The sequence below is a fragment of the Giraffa tippelskirchi genome, chromosome 7 (genome assembly GCF_054371585.1).
Source record: "Giraffa tippelskirchi isolate mGirTip1 chromosome 7, T2T-mGirTip1v1.2.pri, whole genome shotgun sequence".
NCBI lineage: Eukaryota > Metazoa > Chordata > Mammalia > Artiodactyla > Giraffidae > Giraffa > Giraffa tippelskirchi.
The window spans coordinates 130,409,673-130,423,316 of NC_137281.1; the positions used below are offsets into that span (position 1 = coordinate 130,409,673).

The 13,644-nt window shown below is 39.7% G+C and overlaps 2 protein-coding genes across 13 annotated transcripts in view; one reads left to right on the forward strand and one right to left on the reverse strand.

Moving 5' to 3' along the window:
* EXOC5 (exocyst complex component 5) overlaps positions 1-8,533 on the reverse strand; it is a 53,877-nt gene extending 45,344 nt beyond the window's left edge. For all 4 annotated transcript variants that reach the window (XR_014059348.1, XM_081509580.1, XM_081509579.1 and 1 more), the window contains exon 1: positions 8,262-8,533. Coding sequence is in view for 2 of the 4 variants with exons in the window: in XM_081509580.1 (XP_081365706.1) it covers positions 8,262-8,288 (27 nt within the window). In the remaining 2 variants the exon portion in view is untranslated. The remainder of the gene's footprint in view (positions 1-8,261) is intronic.
* A 33-nt stretch (positions 8,534-8,566) lies between these two features.
* Positions 8,567-13,644, forward strand: part of AP5M1 (adaptor related protein complex 5 subunit mu 1) — a 29,301-nt gene continuing 24,223 nt past the window's right edge. For 6 of the 9 annotated variants that reach the window (XR_014059349.1, XR_014059350.1, XR_014059351.1 and 3 more), the window contains exon 1: positions 8,669-9,007. Coding sequence is in view for 3 of the 9 variants with exons in the window: in XM_081509583.1 (XP_081365709.1) it covers positions 8,934-9,007 (74 nt within the window). In the remaining 6 variants the exon portion in view is untranslated. Of the gene's footprint in view, positions 9,008-13,644 lie in introns of all 9 variants that reach the window. The other 3 variants (XR_014059352.1, XR_014059353.1, XM_081509587.1) reach the window with 1 other exon arrangement.

The following is a 13,644-nucleotide window of genomic DNA, read 5'->3' on the forward strand; positions in this document are numbered from 1 at the left end:
TTTGTGACCCCATGGACTGTCTCCTCTCTCCATGGAATTTCCCAGGCAAGAATACTGGGGCAGATTGTCATTTCCCACTTCAGGGGATCTTTTCGACAAAGGGATCAAACACGGGTCTTTTGTGTCTCCTGCACTGGCAGGCAGATTCTTTACCACTGCACCACCTGGGAAAGCCAATGTGGTCTCTATCTAATTACTAACTAAGATGGGGACACAAAGGTCTGACCACTTGGGAAAAAATCAGGGCAACTCTGAGAGGTAATTTTAGTTTCAGAACTTCCCATAGGAACCATCACCACTGTCGCTGGGTCAGCACTGTACTGCTATTTCTACTAAGACCAAATTTTGCTTATCTACCCTGTCCTCTCACATATACTCACCCCAAGGGTATTTTCTAATAAATATTCTGCACACTAAACTGTCTTAAAGTCAGCTTCTCTGAGAACACCTGCCAACATTGTAGTAGTCTAGTCAAGAGATGCTAATGACTCAGATCATAGCAATGCAAGGGATACTGTCATACTGTCATATCGCCAGGTTCATGACCTTTTAAAGGATCTGTTCATATGGATGGGAGAGTTGGACTATAAAGAAAGCTGAGCGCCAAAGAATTGATGCTTTTGAACTGTGGTGTTGGAGAAGACTCTTGGGAGTTCCTTGGACTGCAAGGAGATCAAACCAGTCTATCCTAAAGCAAATCAGTCCTGAATATTCATTGGAAGGACTGATTCTGAAGCTGAAACTCCAATACTTTGGCCACTTGATGCGAATAACTGACTCAATGGAAAAGACCCTGATTCTGGGAAAGACTGAAGGCAGGAGGAGAAGGGAACAACAGAGGATGAGATGGTTGGAAGGCATCACCAACTTGATGGATCTGAGTTTGAGCAAGCTCCAGGAGGTGGTGATGGACAGGGAAGCCTGGCGTGCTGCAGTGCATGAGGTCGCAAAGAGTCGGACACAACTGAGCGACTGAACTGAACTGATACAGTGAGTGAACTGAATGCTGATAAACTGGATGTGGGAAGAAATTTTAAAAGGGAATCATGATGACTCATAGAGGCTGCAACCAGAACAACTGTGTGAACAGTGAGTGGTACCATTTACTGAGACTGGGAAGAAGATGGAAAAGGGAGTGGGGAAACAAGAGCTCTATTCTGCATATGATATGCTGAAGATGCCAATCTGATATACAAGTGAAACTGTAAAGCACATAGTCAGAAAAATAAGCTGTATTACAGGGAAGAAACTGGTGCTAGATATAATTTTAAAGTTATTTAAAACCTCAGAACTGGATTAGGTCACCCAGGAAGAAGGGCATGCCAACATGTGGAAATAGGAAGAGGAAAGGAAACCATCAAGAGACAAAATAAGAAGGACCAGTAAAGGAGGAGGAACTATTAAGAGAGAACAGTATCCTGGAAGTGAAGTGCAGGTTTTATCTTCATAGGCAATCAAATTATCACAAGAGTTAGAGATAAATCAGTTGCTGATTTCAAAAAAATGGAAGTTTTGAAAAAACAAAAAAATAAAATCTTTTCTGCTTATAAAACTAAATAAATCCCAGTAACTTACTAATACTTAGCACTGTAAAGGCATTTACAATGAGAAAGAGATAGGCAAATTAACAAATTCTTCAAGACCTCTAAATGACCAACTCCTCCTAAGAGGATTCTCAAAGATACCTGTAAACAATTCCCCCCAAAATCTCCTAGAATTTCATGAATCTAACAAAGGTATACCTTAATCTCTATTTTTCTATAGTAATTAAAAGCAAAATCAGCCAAAACGATCTAAGTATGTACTACAAAGATATTATCGTGTTAAATTCAACTTTGCATGCATGCTGAGTCACTTAAATTGTGACTGATTCTTTGCCACCCCATACATTGTAGCTCGCCAGGCTCCTCTCTCCATGGGATTTCCCAGGCAAGAAAAAAGGAGTGGGTTGCCATTTCCTCTCCAAAGGATCTTCGGATCCAGGGATCAAACCAGCATCTCCTGCATTGGCAGGTGGGTTCTTTACCACTAAGCCACCAGGGAAGACAAACTTTACATAATTTATTACTGTGTTTATCTGTTAAACTGATTTCATATTAAGTTTCATATTCTTTATTACCAATTGTAATAAAAACATGGGGTTTGTGGTCATTTCTACTAAAAATTAAGACCTCAAGCCCTTGAACAGGAACATAAATCCCTAATTAACACTTTCTCCTTGAGAAAATCCAACTAAACTTTCTCAAAAAGATTCAATAAAATATGTTACAGGCACCTACAAACTCAAAACCTATAATATTTTCGCTTACCTAGGTAAAAAAAATAAGGCTCAGAGGATTTCAGGAAGAAGTATTTCTGGGTCCTATTAAAGCAACTAACAAGTAGGTTCAGGTACTTCCTGTAGAAAGTACTTTTCTTAAATTCACTATGTAGACCACTGTCAAACTAATCTTTAAAACACTATTCACTTTTAGTCAGAAACTTCCCTATGCAATTTCAAAACTATGATGTTCACCCTCTTAAATCTACCCTTTTAAGTTCTTATTTTACACTACCTAACCAAATTTCTTTGCACCCCAAAATGAATAGGCACCTTACCAAGAGCCTACTCTCGTCTTCTGTTCAAACTCATGTTACTTCTGCTTCTTTACCTGTGACCAACTTACTCAATCCACAAGTATACTTGTGGGGAAAGGGTTCTTTCCCTAGATTATCTCAACTGATTTTTTCACTCTTAAACAATCCCCATGAAGCTGAAAAGGCTCCCCTGGTGGCCCACTTCGTAAAGAATCTGCCTGCAATGTAGGAGACCAGGGTTCAATTCCTGGGTCAGGAAAATCCCCTGGAGAAAGAAATGGCAACTCACTCCAGTATTCCTGCCTGGAAACTCCCATGGACCAAAGAGCCTGGCAGGGTACAGTCCATGGGGTTGCAAAGAGTTAGGTAAGACTAAGCACATGCACACAAGGCTTAAAAATTCAAATCCCAACACAGAATAATATTTAATACCAGTAACACTTCCATTTTGTCATTTATTGCTTTATAGTAACATCTGTAAGTTTCTCTCTTCTTACACTTAAATTGAAAGCAAGGGCAAGTTTTGTCATCCATTACTCCTATTTTCCAGCTGTGGTCAACAGAACAACGTTAAGCACATCACAGATGCACAATAAATCAAAACACTTGCTTGCCCATAGCCAAATCCCCTGCTGAGGACCTTGAAAATCAAGATTTTCCCCTTATATCCAAAACCAAAAAAGGCAGGACCACCACGCTCCACTCCAGAAATAAAAAATAGGCATTCTATGGTGCTGTAAATCCAAGACTCTACTAAAAACCAAACATGAGCTTTATGCAATTCCAGCACTGGAACTAAATGAATTTTACCCATTTGGTTTCTCCTTTTAACCACACTTGATTTTATTTTCATGAGACGATGTGTTTTGTGGTGGATTTAAATGAATTACGTCTAAATTCTTTTGAAAAGCACTACAAATGTTTTGTTTCAGGCTAGCAAAATGGGATTCATCCTATCCAAGGAAAGGCTGAAAGAAAGCACACACAAGACAACTAAGAGTCTAAGTGATAAGCGTGCCAGGAGAGCTTTTGTTCCAGTGGTCTTTGATTCTGGTTCCTAACACAGTCCTCCTAAAACTCTTCTAATCTGCTAAGGGACAAAGTTGATAGGAGTGGTTTACACAGAACTCCTAAATCTCTTGGAATCTCCTGGGAGCACCTTTGGCTCTACTGAAGCAACTCTTGGTGGGTTCCTGGATGGGGGCTGATCACCAGAAAGATAAAGCATGATTAGAAGCCTAGAACTTTCAGCCTCATCCTCTATACTCTGTGAAGAGGAGAAGGGTTAGAGATTGAGTGAATAATTGATGCTCTACATGATGAAATCTCCATAAAAATCCCTAAAGTGTGGGGTTCACAGAGATTCCTGGTTGTGGAGCACATCAAGTTGCTAGAAGGGTGGCACACCCAAGGAGAGAATGGCAGTGCGGCACTCCTTCTCCATACTCGGCTTTATGCACCTCTTCCCTCTGGTTGTTCCTGAGCTTTTTAATAAACCAGTAATGTAGTTACTAAAGTGTTCTCCTGAGTTCTGTGAGCCGTTCTAGTAAACTACTGAACCCAAAGAGGAGGTCATGAGAACCTCCAATTTATGGCTGGTCAATCAGAAATAGAGATGACAACATTGGTATTCAAAGTGGGGGCATTTTTGTGAGGCTGAGCCCTTAACTTCGAGCCCTTTGTGGGACTTAAGCTAACTCCAGGTAAACAGTATCAGAATTAGAGTGAATTGTAGAAAACCCAGTGTCTGTTGGAAAATTGAATTGTTGTGGGAAAAAAATCCCCAGCCCCATACATCTGGTGTCAGAAGTGAAGCAATATTGAGAGTACTGGTAAAGTGTTGAGAAAAGAAAGGCTTGTTTTGTTTTTTTTCTTTCACTCCCTCAACTAGATTTTTAACTCAAACCATCTTTTAATTCCAGTACCTGGAAGGATTTCTGGCCTAGGGTAGGAAAGGTAAGGAAAGCTAAATGTTTACTGAATGAATCTATTTTCTCATATACATGATACTATAATTGGTGGCCAAGTTCCATTAATACGCATTTAATAGCTAATATGGCCAGAACAAGTAGCATATCAACATCTTGAAAGTAAAGGAGTGGTCCTTACTTTTATAATTCATGTTCTTTATTAACTAGTTAATTGAACAACAGAATAAGTCTTTTTGAATAAGTCTTCAGTCTGTGTAACTTAATTTGTAAATCTAAGAGACATAAATATGTTTTTATACAAATGTGTTCTTCACTATTCAAATTCTAATCTGGAAGTCAAAGAGCCATTGTTACCACAGTCAAATTACCTGACTTCAAACACTATTATTAACGCATCCACATTTACAAAAAAGAAAAAAATTAAATCAAATTCCTAATCCTGGCATTTAGAACCTCAACAATTAAAAACTCCAATCACCTTACATTCAACTCCTCTTCATCATGCATGCTGTACTTCGTGAACTAAGATGAACTCTTCCCTTGTTTTTGGGGTCTACACTTGTATGGTCGGCTTTATTGGAATGTCCCTCCACCCAGTTCCACAAACTCAAATTTAATTTATCCTTTGTATTTCATTCAAATGCCACCTTCTAATCCTTTCCCACTTCTAGAGGTAATCTTCCTATCCTTTCAACTTCTAAAGCACTTTACCTAGACCCCTGACATCATTTATAACTTTATTTCAAGAGTAGGTACCTATATATCTATCTTCTCTCCCCCTATTTAACAGTAAGGGCAAGTTCTATTTATAATTCAACATTTTCCAATGTTCCATGGAATTCACAAAATTAACAGTAGAAAATAAAACATTCTCACGGTCAAAGAAGTTTGGGAAATGAATTTCTTAAAAATCTTTAACATACCAAGGAATATTGTAAATCTCTAATGAAATAAAACATGCCCATATCTAAAACTTCTTTGGGCTCTGAACCAGTTGTGTTTTTTTTTGCTTCACATTTCATAAGATTAATATGTCTATAGCAAATTCTTTGAGACATGAAGCCTCATTAACTTAGTAGGTACTCAACAGACTCTGCTTAACAAAGAATCGTCCCATAAAGGTAACTTGCCCAAGCAGAAGGGAAGACTCCAGAAGAATGACAGGTGAGAAAAATAGCAAGTGAGAAAAGGGAGTACAAAGTTCTCAGCAGTGCAGTGAAAAGAGAATACTTATGACAACAGAGAAAAAATTTACTATCCCAGCCACTTTTTATATGTAGAGGACATAACACAAACCACATATGAACTCTTTTTCGAATGTCCATCCTGAGGTGATCATTTAGAAACACTGCAGACAGAACTTTTAAATCATTTCTGTCAACTGAGGAAATATCTTGTAGTTCTCGTTTGTTGTATGAAGGTGTTTATGTTAAAAAGGAAGTCTCACAGGATCAATAAGATTTTAAAAGAGACAGGGTTAACACTTAAGACATTTCACAGATTCAAAGCATAATTTTGCTTTAACTTCTTTTTCAGTGTGAAAAAATTAAGGCACAATTCAATTTATTGGTGCATTAAAGCCAGGATGCATAAAAACTAAATATCCTTGACTACATCCTAACCTGTTTTCCATAGTTCTCCAGCTATGACTAAGGAAGAAAAACAAGAGAAAAAAAGGCACTCCCTGACTTGTCCTACAATCTATGTTCTAAAGGCAATAGCAACAGGAAATGGCAGTGATAACTAAAGTTTGGTTCTTGTTTTCTTTTTTCCTTCTCCCTGTAAAGCAAAGGGATCAACTTTTCACTTGGCAGTGAAAACTTATTCAAGGGTAGAATCCACTGTAGGGCTGAAAAGATAAATACACTTATCATTCCTATTAACATTTAATTGTAACTATTAATGTAATATGTTTTTAATTTTGATGAAGCAACAAACTGCACGTGGTCAGCAAAGAGAAAGTCACATGTGTTAAGATCCACAAGCATGTTCAATCAAGGGCACTCTATAAACCCTGTGGACACAGGACTAGCTGTCTGTATCATCACTGTCAAGTATTACCTGCTCTCATAACTGAAGTCATTGCATTAACTCAGACCCTAATTTAGTTTAACTACCTTACTAAATGGCAAGACATTAGAAAACAAAATAAACTACATTTATTTCTCTACTTCCTCTCCTTTCCCCATGCGGAACAGAAATCAAATACATTTTCAAGGAAGTATATGTGGACTTATATGGTCAAACATTTAAAGAAATAAAGACAACTGGGAATTCATAAGCCCAAAGGTTAGTATCCTATGAACGGTAAGACAAAGTTAACAGTTTTCTGTATATTAACAGCTGGTTGGTTCCCTATTTCATTAAAGATTTCAACTTCATAAATTAGTATCTGGCTCAGGAACACACAGTAAAAGCTTTTAGCAAAAAGAATGTCTCCCTGCTCCTGTCAATCAATAAACAAATGGCACAATTTTGGAGTAGAGAAATTAATGCAATAAATATATGTCCCTACACTTAAATCTGAGGAAATATAATATTTTCCAATTCTTTCTAATAATTATACTCCTTCACTCACAAATTACTATTTTATTACAATTTACTATAACAATGGCATATTCCTCAACAAATGCATTATCTATCCAAAAGCTGACAGAAATCCAAAATATAGTTAAATTAACACTAACAAATGAAAAGTTCCCAGTTGTTACAAAAGATGTGGTATTCAAATTTTAAGCCAAAAAACAAAACAAAACAAAACAAACCCAAAATAACAAAACAAAGCCTGCTGAATCTTACGCAGAAAAAACAATCCAATTTTCACCTATGGAGAAATTATCTATTGTCAACTTAATTAATGACTTAAATATAGTCTTCTTAATTATTACCTACACTTTTGTTACTCAGTAGGAAACATAAGCACACACAAAAAGGGTCCATCCTTCTCTTTCCTTCACATCTCAGCTTTCATTTCTTTCACAAAAGGAGATACCCTGTTGTTAGGTGGTCCAATTAGAATTTTCCTCTTCTATTATCTCAAGCATCACAGCTTCTCACACTGAATAACCCTTAGCTCAATTTTAAGTTTTAGAAACGGTACAGGAAACACATCAGAATCAGTGTCTCACGCGTTAAGGGGGTTATGTTACACTTCAACTCCTCAAGACCTGAACACAAATGTTAGTTTTAGTTTTGACTTTCTTCAGTGAGAAGGGTTTAGTAGGCCTCTATTGTCCTAAAAAAAGACTACAGCCTTCTCAAATGAAAGGGTAAACTGGTAAAGTGCCGCTTCCAACACTGGCTAACGGAGTCATTACTCAACCACAAGAAGCCCCCTGTCGTCCCGATCTCAAGGGGCCCCCCTCCCCCAGAATATCACGCGGGGATCCAGGCGACAAGACGGAACTCGTCAGACTTGGGTCAGCCTCCTCTTTCCGCGCCCTAAGTCAGCCCGTCCCATCCCGAGCTCATCTTCCAAAGCCCACACCCCGAGGCTCCCTTCCAGCCGACGCTGCTCTGCTAAGACTCCGGGCTCGCCCCCCTGCCCACCTCCCAACCCGGCGCCCCAAGCTACCCCTCCCCCTTTCACGCTCCGCCTGCGCCGACACCCGAGCCACCACCCCGCTCCTTCGCCTTCGCACCTTCCTTCCATCGGGCTGCTCTAGGGCAGCGGCGAACGCCCACTCCTCTGCCCGCCCACCTCGCTGCCTGCACCCCGGGCCTGCCACTCCCTGAAGAGCCGCGGAGACCCACCTCGAAGAGCTCGGCCGTCGTGGCCATCTCGGCCGAATGAGAGGCTCGCCTCGCACTGGATGCCGTCTCCGCTTCACATGCTGCGCCTCAGCGGCGCGGTACACAGGTCCCCGCTCGGCTCGCCAGCTCCGGCTCCCTGTCGCTGCGGGCCTCCCCGCTCCCCACAGAGCCCAGGCGGGGCGGGAGAACGGCCATGAAGCGAAGCCGCAGACGCCTGTCAGCTGCCTCCCGGCGCCGCCCGCGCCGCTCCCATTGTCACCGCCTCGGACGCCGGAAGTGGAGCTGCGCGCGCCCGGGTGGCTGTTGGGAGGGGCCGGCGAGGAGGCGAGCAGCTGGCGAACTGCCGAAAGGCTCCCCGCGCGAGCGAGTGAGGAATCATGATCCTTGCGGGCCACCGTCCCGGAAGTGGATTCGGGAGAGAGAAGGTAGTTGGTCTTGTGGAGATAAGTTTATGAGGACTTAAAATAAGGATTCACGGAGCTTTTCGAGGCGTGTGTTGTCCCGGACAGACTCAAAGGTTTTAGCCACTTCACCTGAAGGAGTTAGCTTCTCTGCTGAGCCCTATCTGTTTGCGGTGGAGCAGAAGGTGGCTCTGAAGACGCCTGAGAAAGCCCGTCTGCGCTTTGCCTCGGTGGCCACCTTAGCGATAAGCTGATGCCTTAGTGGCTTATCATGGCCCAGCGGGCAGTGTGGCTTATAAGCCACGAACCAGGAACTCCACTTTGTGGCACTGTCAAATTCTCCAGGTAAATGCAAATCTGTATCCTTAGGCGTGATAGATAGGATGGATTGATAGTGTAGCATAGTTTTGTGATGCTGTGCATCCCTGGTCCAACACGTGGGCAATTTACTTAACCCTTATAACATCTGTTATTAATAAGTGGAGACTGTGATACTACCTCATAGTGTTGTGAGAATTAAATGAGTTGATGCCTGGCACATTTTTTCCTGAGTAAAGTGAAGTGAAAATCGTTCAGTCGTGTCCGAGTTTTTGCGACCCCATGGACTTTAGCCCGCCAGGCCCCTCTGTCCATGGGATTCTCCAAGGAAGAATAGTGGAATGGATAGCCCGTTCGCTTGCCCAGGGCATCTTCCCAAACCGGGGTCGAACCTAGGTCTCCCGCCTTGCGGGCGGATTCTTTACCAGCTGAGCTACCAGCGAAGCCCTACCATCATACCAGCCTTACCACCTGCGTAAGATTGGTACAGAGATAACAAAAGAAAAGGAAACTTTCTGAGCGGTAAATGTTTCAGATTTTTCTACTTTTGTTAATAAAAATCGTGAAAGGACATTTTAATTCATTCTTCTGGAAAGTCCTTGATGAGCAGTATCAGACTGTTACTTTCAGCTTATGTTTAATTCCTAGAAATTCTGTTTACTTCTAAAGTTCCTAATTGTTGAAAATTGAAAAAATGCAAAAAGGTTAAAGTGAATTCACTTTTTTAAAATGATGTAAGCTGATCTAGTGCCACTTATATAAAATTTCCCACATTTTATCAAAATAACTCTGTGAAGAGAGTTACACATACAGTAACTCATTGTAAAATATGGGAGGTGATTGAGTAACTTGTTTCACCTTTTATTCTCCGTGTGGGCAGTTCTTGCAAACATTCATTCTTCCCTGAGAAAAGATCTATAGTGAAGTATTAATAGCTAGCTCTGAATCTAGATTGAGGCTGATAAAGATGAGTGTATTTTAAGTGAAAAGTGGTAGACAATGTGAATATGAATAATTCCTTCTTTTCTACCTAAGCAATTTCTGTTACTGGAGACATAGAGACTTGGAGTTTACCATTTTCTCAGGGATACTTGGCTTACATTTGTTGTTGTAGTATCTCAGGAGGTTATTTATGATCTTTAATATGGTTCATCAACCTTTTTGGTCCATCCTTCCCACATACTCCTGCTTTATTTATATATTCCCTTTGGTATCTTTATTTTTGCCATTTGCCTACCTCTCACAGGTACCTCATATGGTTGGTGTTATGCTTTTGTTTGCATGTTCATATATATATATATTTTTTTTTTAATTATATAATTTAACGATACAGATGTCATTCCCATTGCTTAACATTTGTCAGATTTCTCAGCATAATTTTTTTTGGCTGCACTGGGTCTTTCTTGCTGTGTGGGCTTTCTTAAGTCACAGTGAGTAGTAGTTACTCTCTAGTGGTGCACAGGCTTCTCGTTGTGGTATCTTCTCTTGTTTCGGAGCATAGGCTTTAGTAGTTGCAGCTTGCAGGTTCTGAGGCACAGTAGTTGTGGCGCACGGGCTTACTTGATCCATAGCATGTGGGATCTTCCCAGACCAGGGATCAAACCTGTGTCCCCTGCATTGGCAGGCAGATTCTTAACCACTGGACCAGCAGGGAAGTCCTCTCGGCCCTATTTTTAAGAAATATCCAGGTTACTTTGTGTTCATCTCGGGCATCACTGTCCACCACTTCAGTGATGGAAATGGGAAATGTTCTAAATCTATGCTGTCTAAATTATAGCCACTGGCCACATGTAGTTGTTGAACTTTTGAAATGTGGTTATTGTAACTAAGGAACTCAGTTTTTAATTTTGTTTCATTTTAAGTTTAAAAAGCCATGTAAGACTAGCAGCTATCATACTGGATAGTGCAGATCTAAGCCATTGTTTCTACTTGCTCTGTAGTACTCCAGTGGTTTCCATCTGCCACATTTTACATATCCCCTTCTGCTGATGATTTCCCAAATTGCCTCAAACTCAGCTAGCAAAACCATGCTGCAGTAGATAACCTCAAACAGTTACATGAGACATATCTATACTGATTTTGACTACTACCAAATAATTAGCTACTCAGAATACTTTGACCAGTCTACACTCTCACCATCACTATCTGTATTCTTTTCTAACACTTACTGCACTTTTTGCCAGTATTGGTGTAAAGAATATCTTACTTTCATTTGCATTTCTCTATGTAGCAATGATGTTAGTCTTTGGGCTTTCCTTTTCTGTGAATCGCCTATACATATTTTTTGTTTTTTCTTTGAGATTTGCTGGCTTTTTCCTGGTAACTTGTGGAAGTTCATTCTGTAATCTTGATATTAGTCCTATGTAATTTTTAGCTATTACAGATACTTGATCTTAACTTATTATCATTGTCAATTAGCTTTTCATTACTTTGGTTAAACAGAAACTCTTAGTTTTGTTACATAGTAGTTAGGCCTTTAGGGGATTTGTTGTGGTCTTTCCCTACCCTTATTGCCCAAAGATGTCTTCCCACATTATTTTCTCTTGACTTTGTCATTTTATTTATTATATTTAGACCTTTAATCCATCTATAGTCCATCTTTGGATGTGACATTAAGTAGGAATCTTATTTTGTTTTTCTCTGTAGTATGGGCTAGTTTTTCTGAATCATCTTCTGAACAGTATGTATTTTCTTCATGAATTTGTGGGCTGGTTTGATAGTTTATTATGTCTTCCATTGGTTTATCTCAGTTCTATTACTTTGTCTGTTCTTCTGCCAGCACCATACTGTTTTTATATCTGTGGCTTTGTAGCTTATTTTAATATCTTATAGAGGTAAGATTTTTGTACTGCATACAATAACTAGTTTCTTGAAGAAGTTGTGCTTGTTTCAGAGTTTTTTCCTACCATTCTCAGAATATTTCAGAACAAAACTTAAGATATGTTTGGGTGGACTTTTCAGCATCTCTATGAAGGCAACAAGTTGGGTTCAGATAATTCATCTGTCACTTGTTTATCTTGTATCATTGAACAAATTAATTAGGTTTTATTTTATCTTTTTCTGTTTTCTGACCTCTTGGGGCTAGAGTTAGAGTGAAACAGGTATGTGTATTATCCACATATTTGCCAAAGGATAAAGGCCATCTCTTAAGATTTGAGAATCCAAATGATCTTTCTTCTAACTATTTTTTTCCCCCAACAAAACTTAATTTAGATTCTGATTAGAGATTTGCTGTCTGGATAGACAGTAACAGCACCACTCAAGTCTAGCTTAGGTTGGTATTTTTCCCTATAGTTGTGGGGTCATTTAAAGTTCAAGTCCTACTTTACAAAAGGCCTAGAATAAATCTGAAAAGACAGATTGAGTCACCCAACAAAGTATTTATTGAGCACATATTGAGCTATCATATAAGGACCCAGGGAGCTTCCCAGGAAGCATTAGTGGTAAAAGAACCCACCAGCCAATGCAGGAGACCTGGGTTTAGTCCCTGGGTGGAGAAGATCCCCTGGAAAAGGGTATGGCAGTCCACTCCAGTATTCTTACCTGGAGAATCCCATGGACAAAGAAACCTGGCAGGCTGTAATCCATAGGGTCGCAAAGAGTCGGACACAACTGAAGTGATTTAGCACCACGCATAAGGTCCCAGATTGACTTATTTTTACAATTTCAGTCATGAAATTCTTGCACTTAGAATTTTAAGAGAACACTTAAGAGCTAAATTTTCCCTTTCCTCAATCAAGAAAACACATCAAAATGTAAATGAATGAGGTTCACTAATACATGAATAACTTTGAATACATTCTCATTTTTCTTTTTAAAAATTATTTAAACACCAGTTTGTCTCAGTTCTGTTACTTTATCTTTTCTTGTGCCAACAACATATTGTGTTTATATCTGTGGCTTTGTAGCTTATTTTAATACCTTGTAGAGGTAAGGTTTTTATACTGTGTACAATAATTAGTTTCTTGAAGAAGTTGTTCTTGTTTTCAGAGTTTTTTCCCACCATGCTCAGAATACTTCAAAACAAAACTTCAGATATGTTTGGGTGGACATTTCAACATCTCTATGAAGGCCACAAGTTGGATTCAGATAATTCACCTGTCACTTATTTATTCTATACTAATACAATATTAGTAGTATTAGAGAATTAGTACAAAAACATTTTGGCTAGGTGTGTTCTTGATCCCTGATCAGAATTGCTTGTATGTTCTTTAGCCATACCTTATTTTGCAAATAAGGAAATAGACTTTGAGAAGTTAGGCAATTTATACAAAAGCTGTGCTGTGCTTAGTCTCTCAGTCGTGTCCAACTCTGCGACCACCTGCACTGTAGCCCGCCAGGCTCCCCTGTTCATGAGGATTCTCCAGGCAAGAACACTGGAGTGGGTTGCCATGCCTCCTCCAGGGGATCTTTCCAACTCAGGGATTGAACCAGGTCTCTCACATTGCAGTCAGATTCTTTGCTGTCTAAGCCACCAAGGAAGCCTTATACAGAAACCAGTAGCAAATAATTGATTTTGTTGTGGACTTTGGAGTGGAGAAATAAGGAATGGGGGAAAGTACTTTTTTTTTTAATTAAGAAAATGTGATCTAACATTTTTGTAAATGAGCAAAAAGTATCTCCTGTTTCTCCCCAAAAGGTATGAATTAGTAACTTACTGTTCA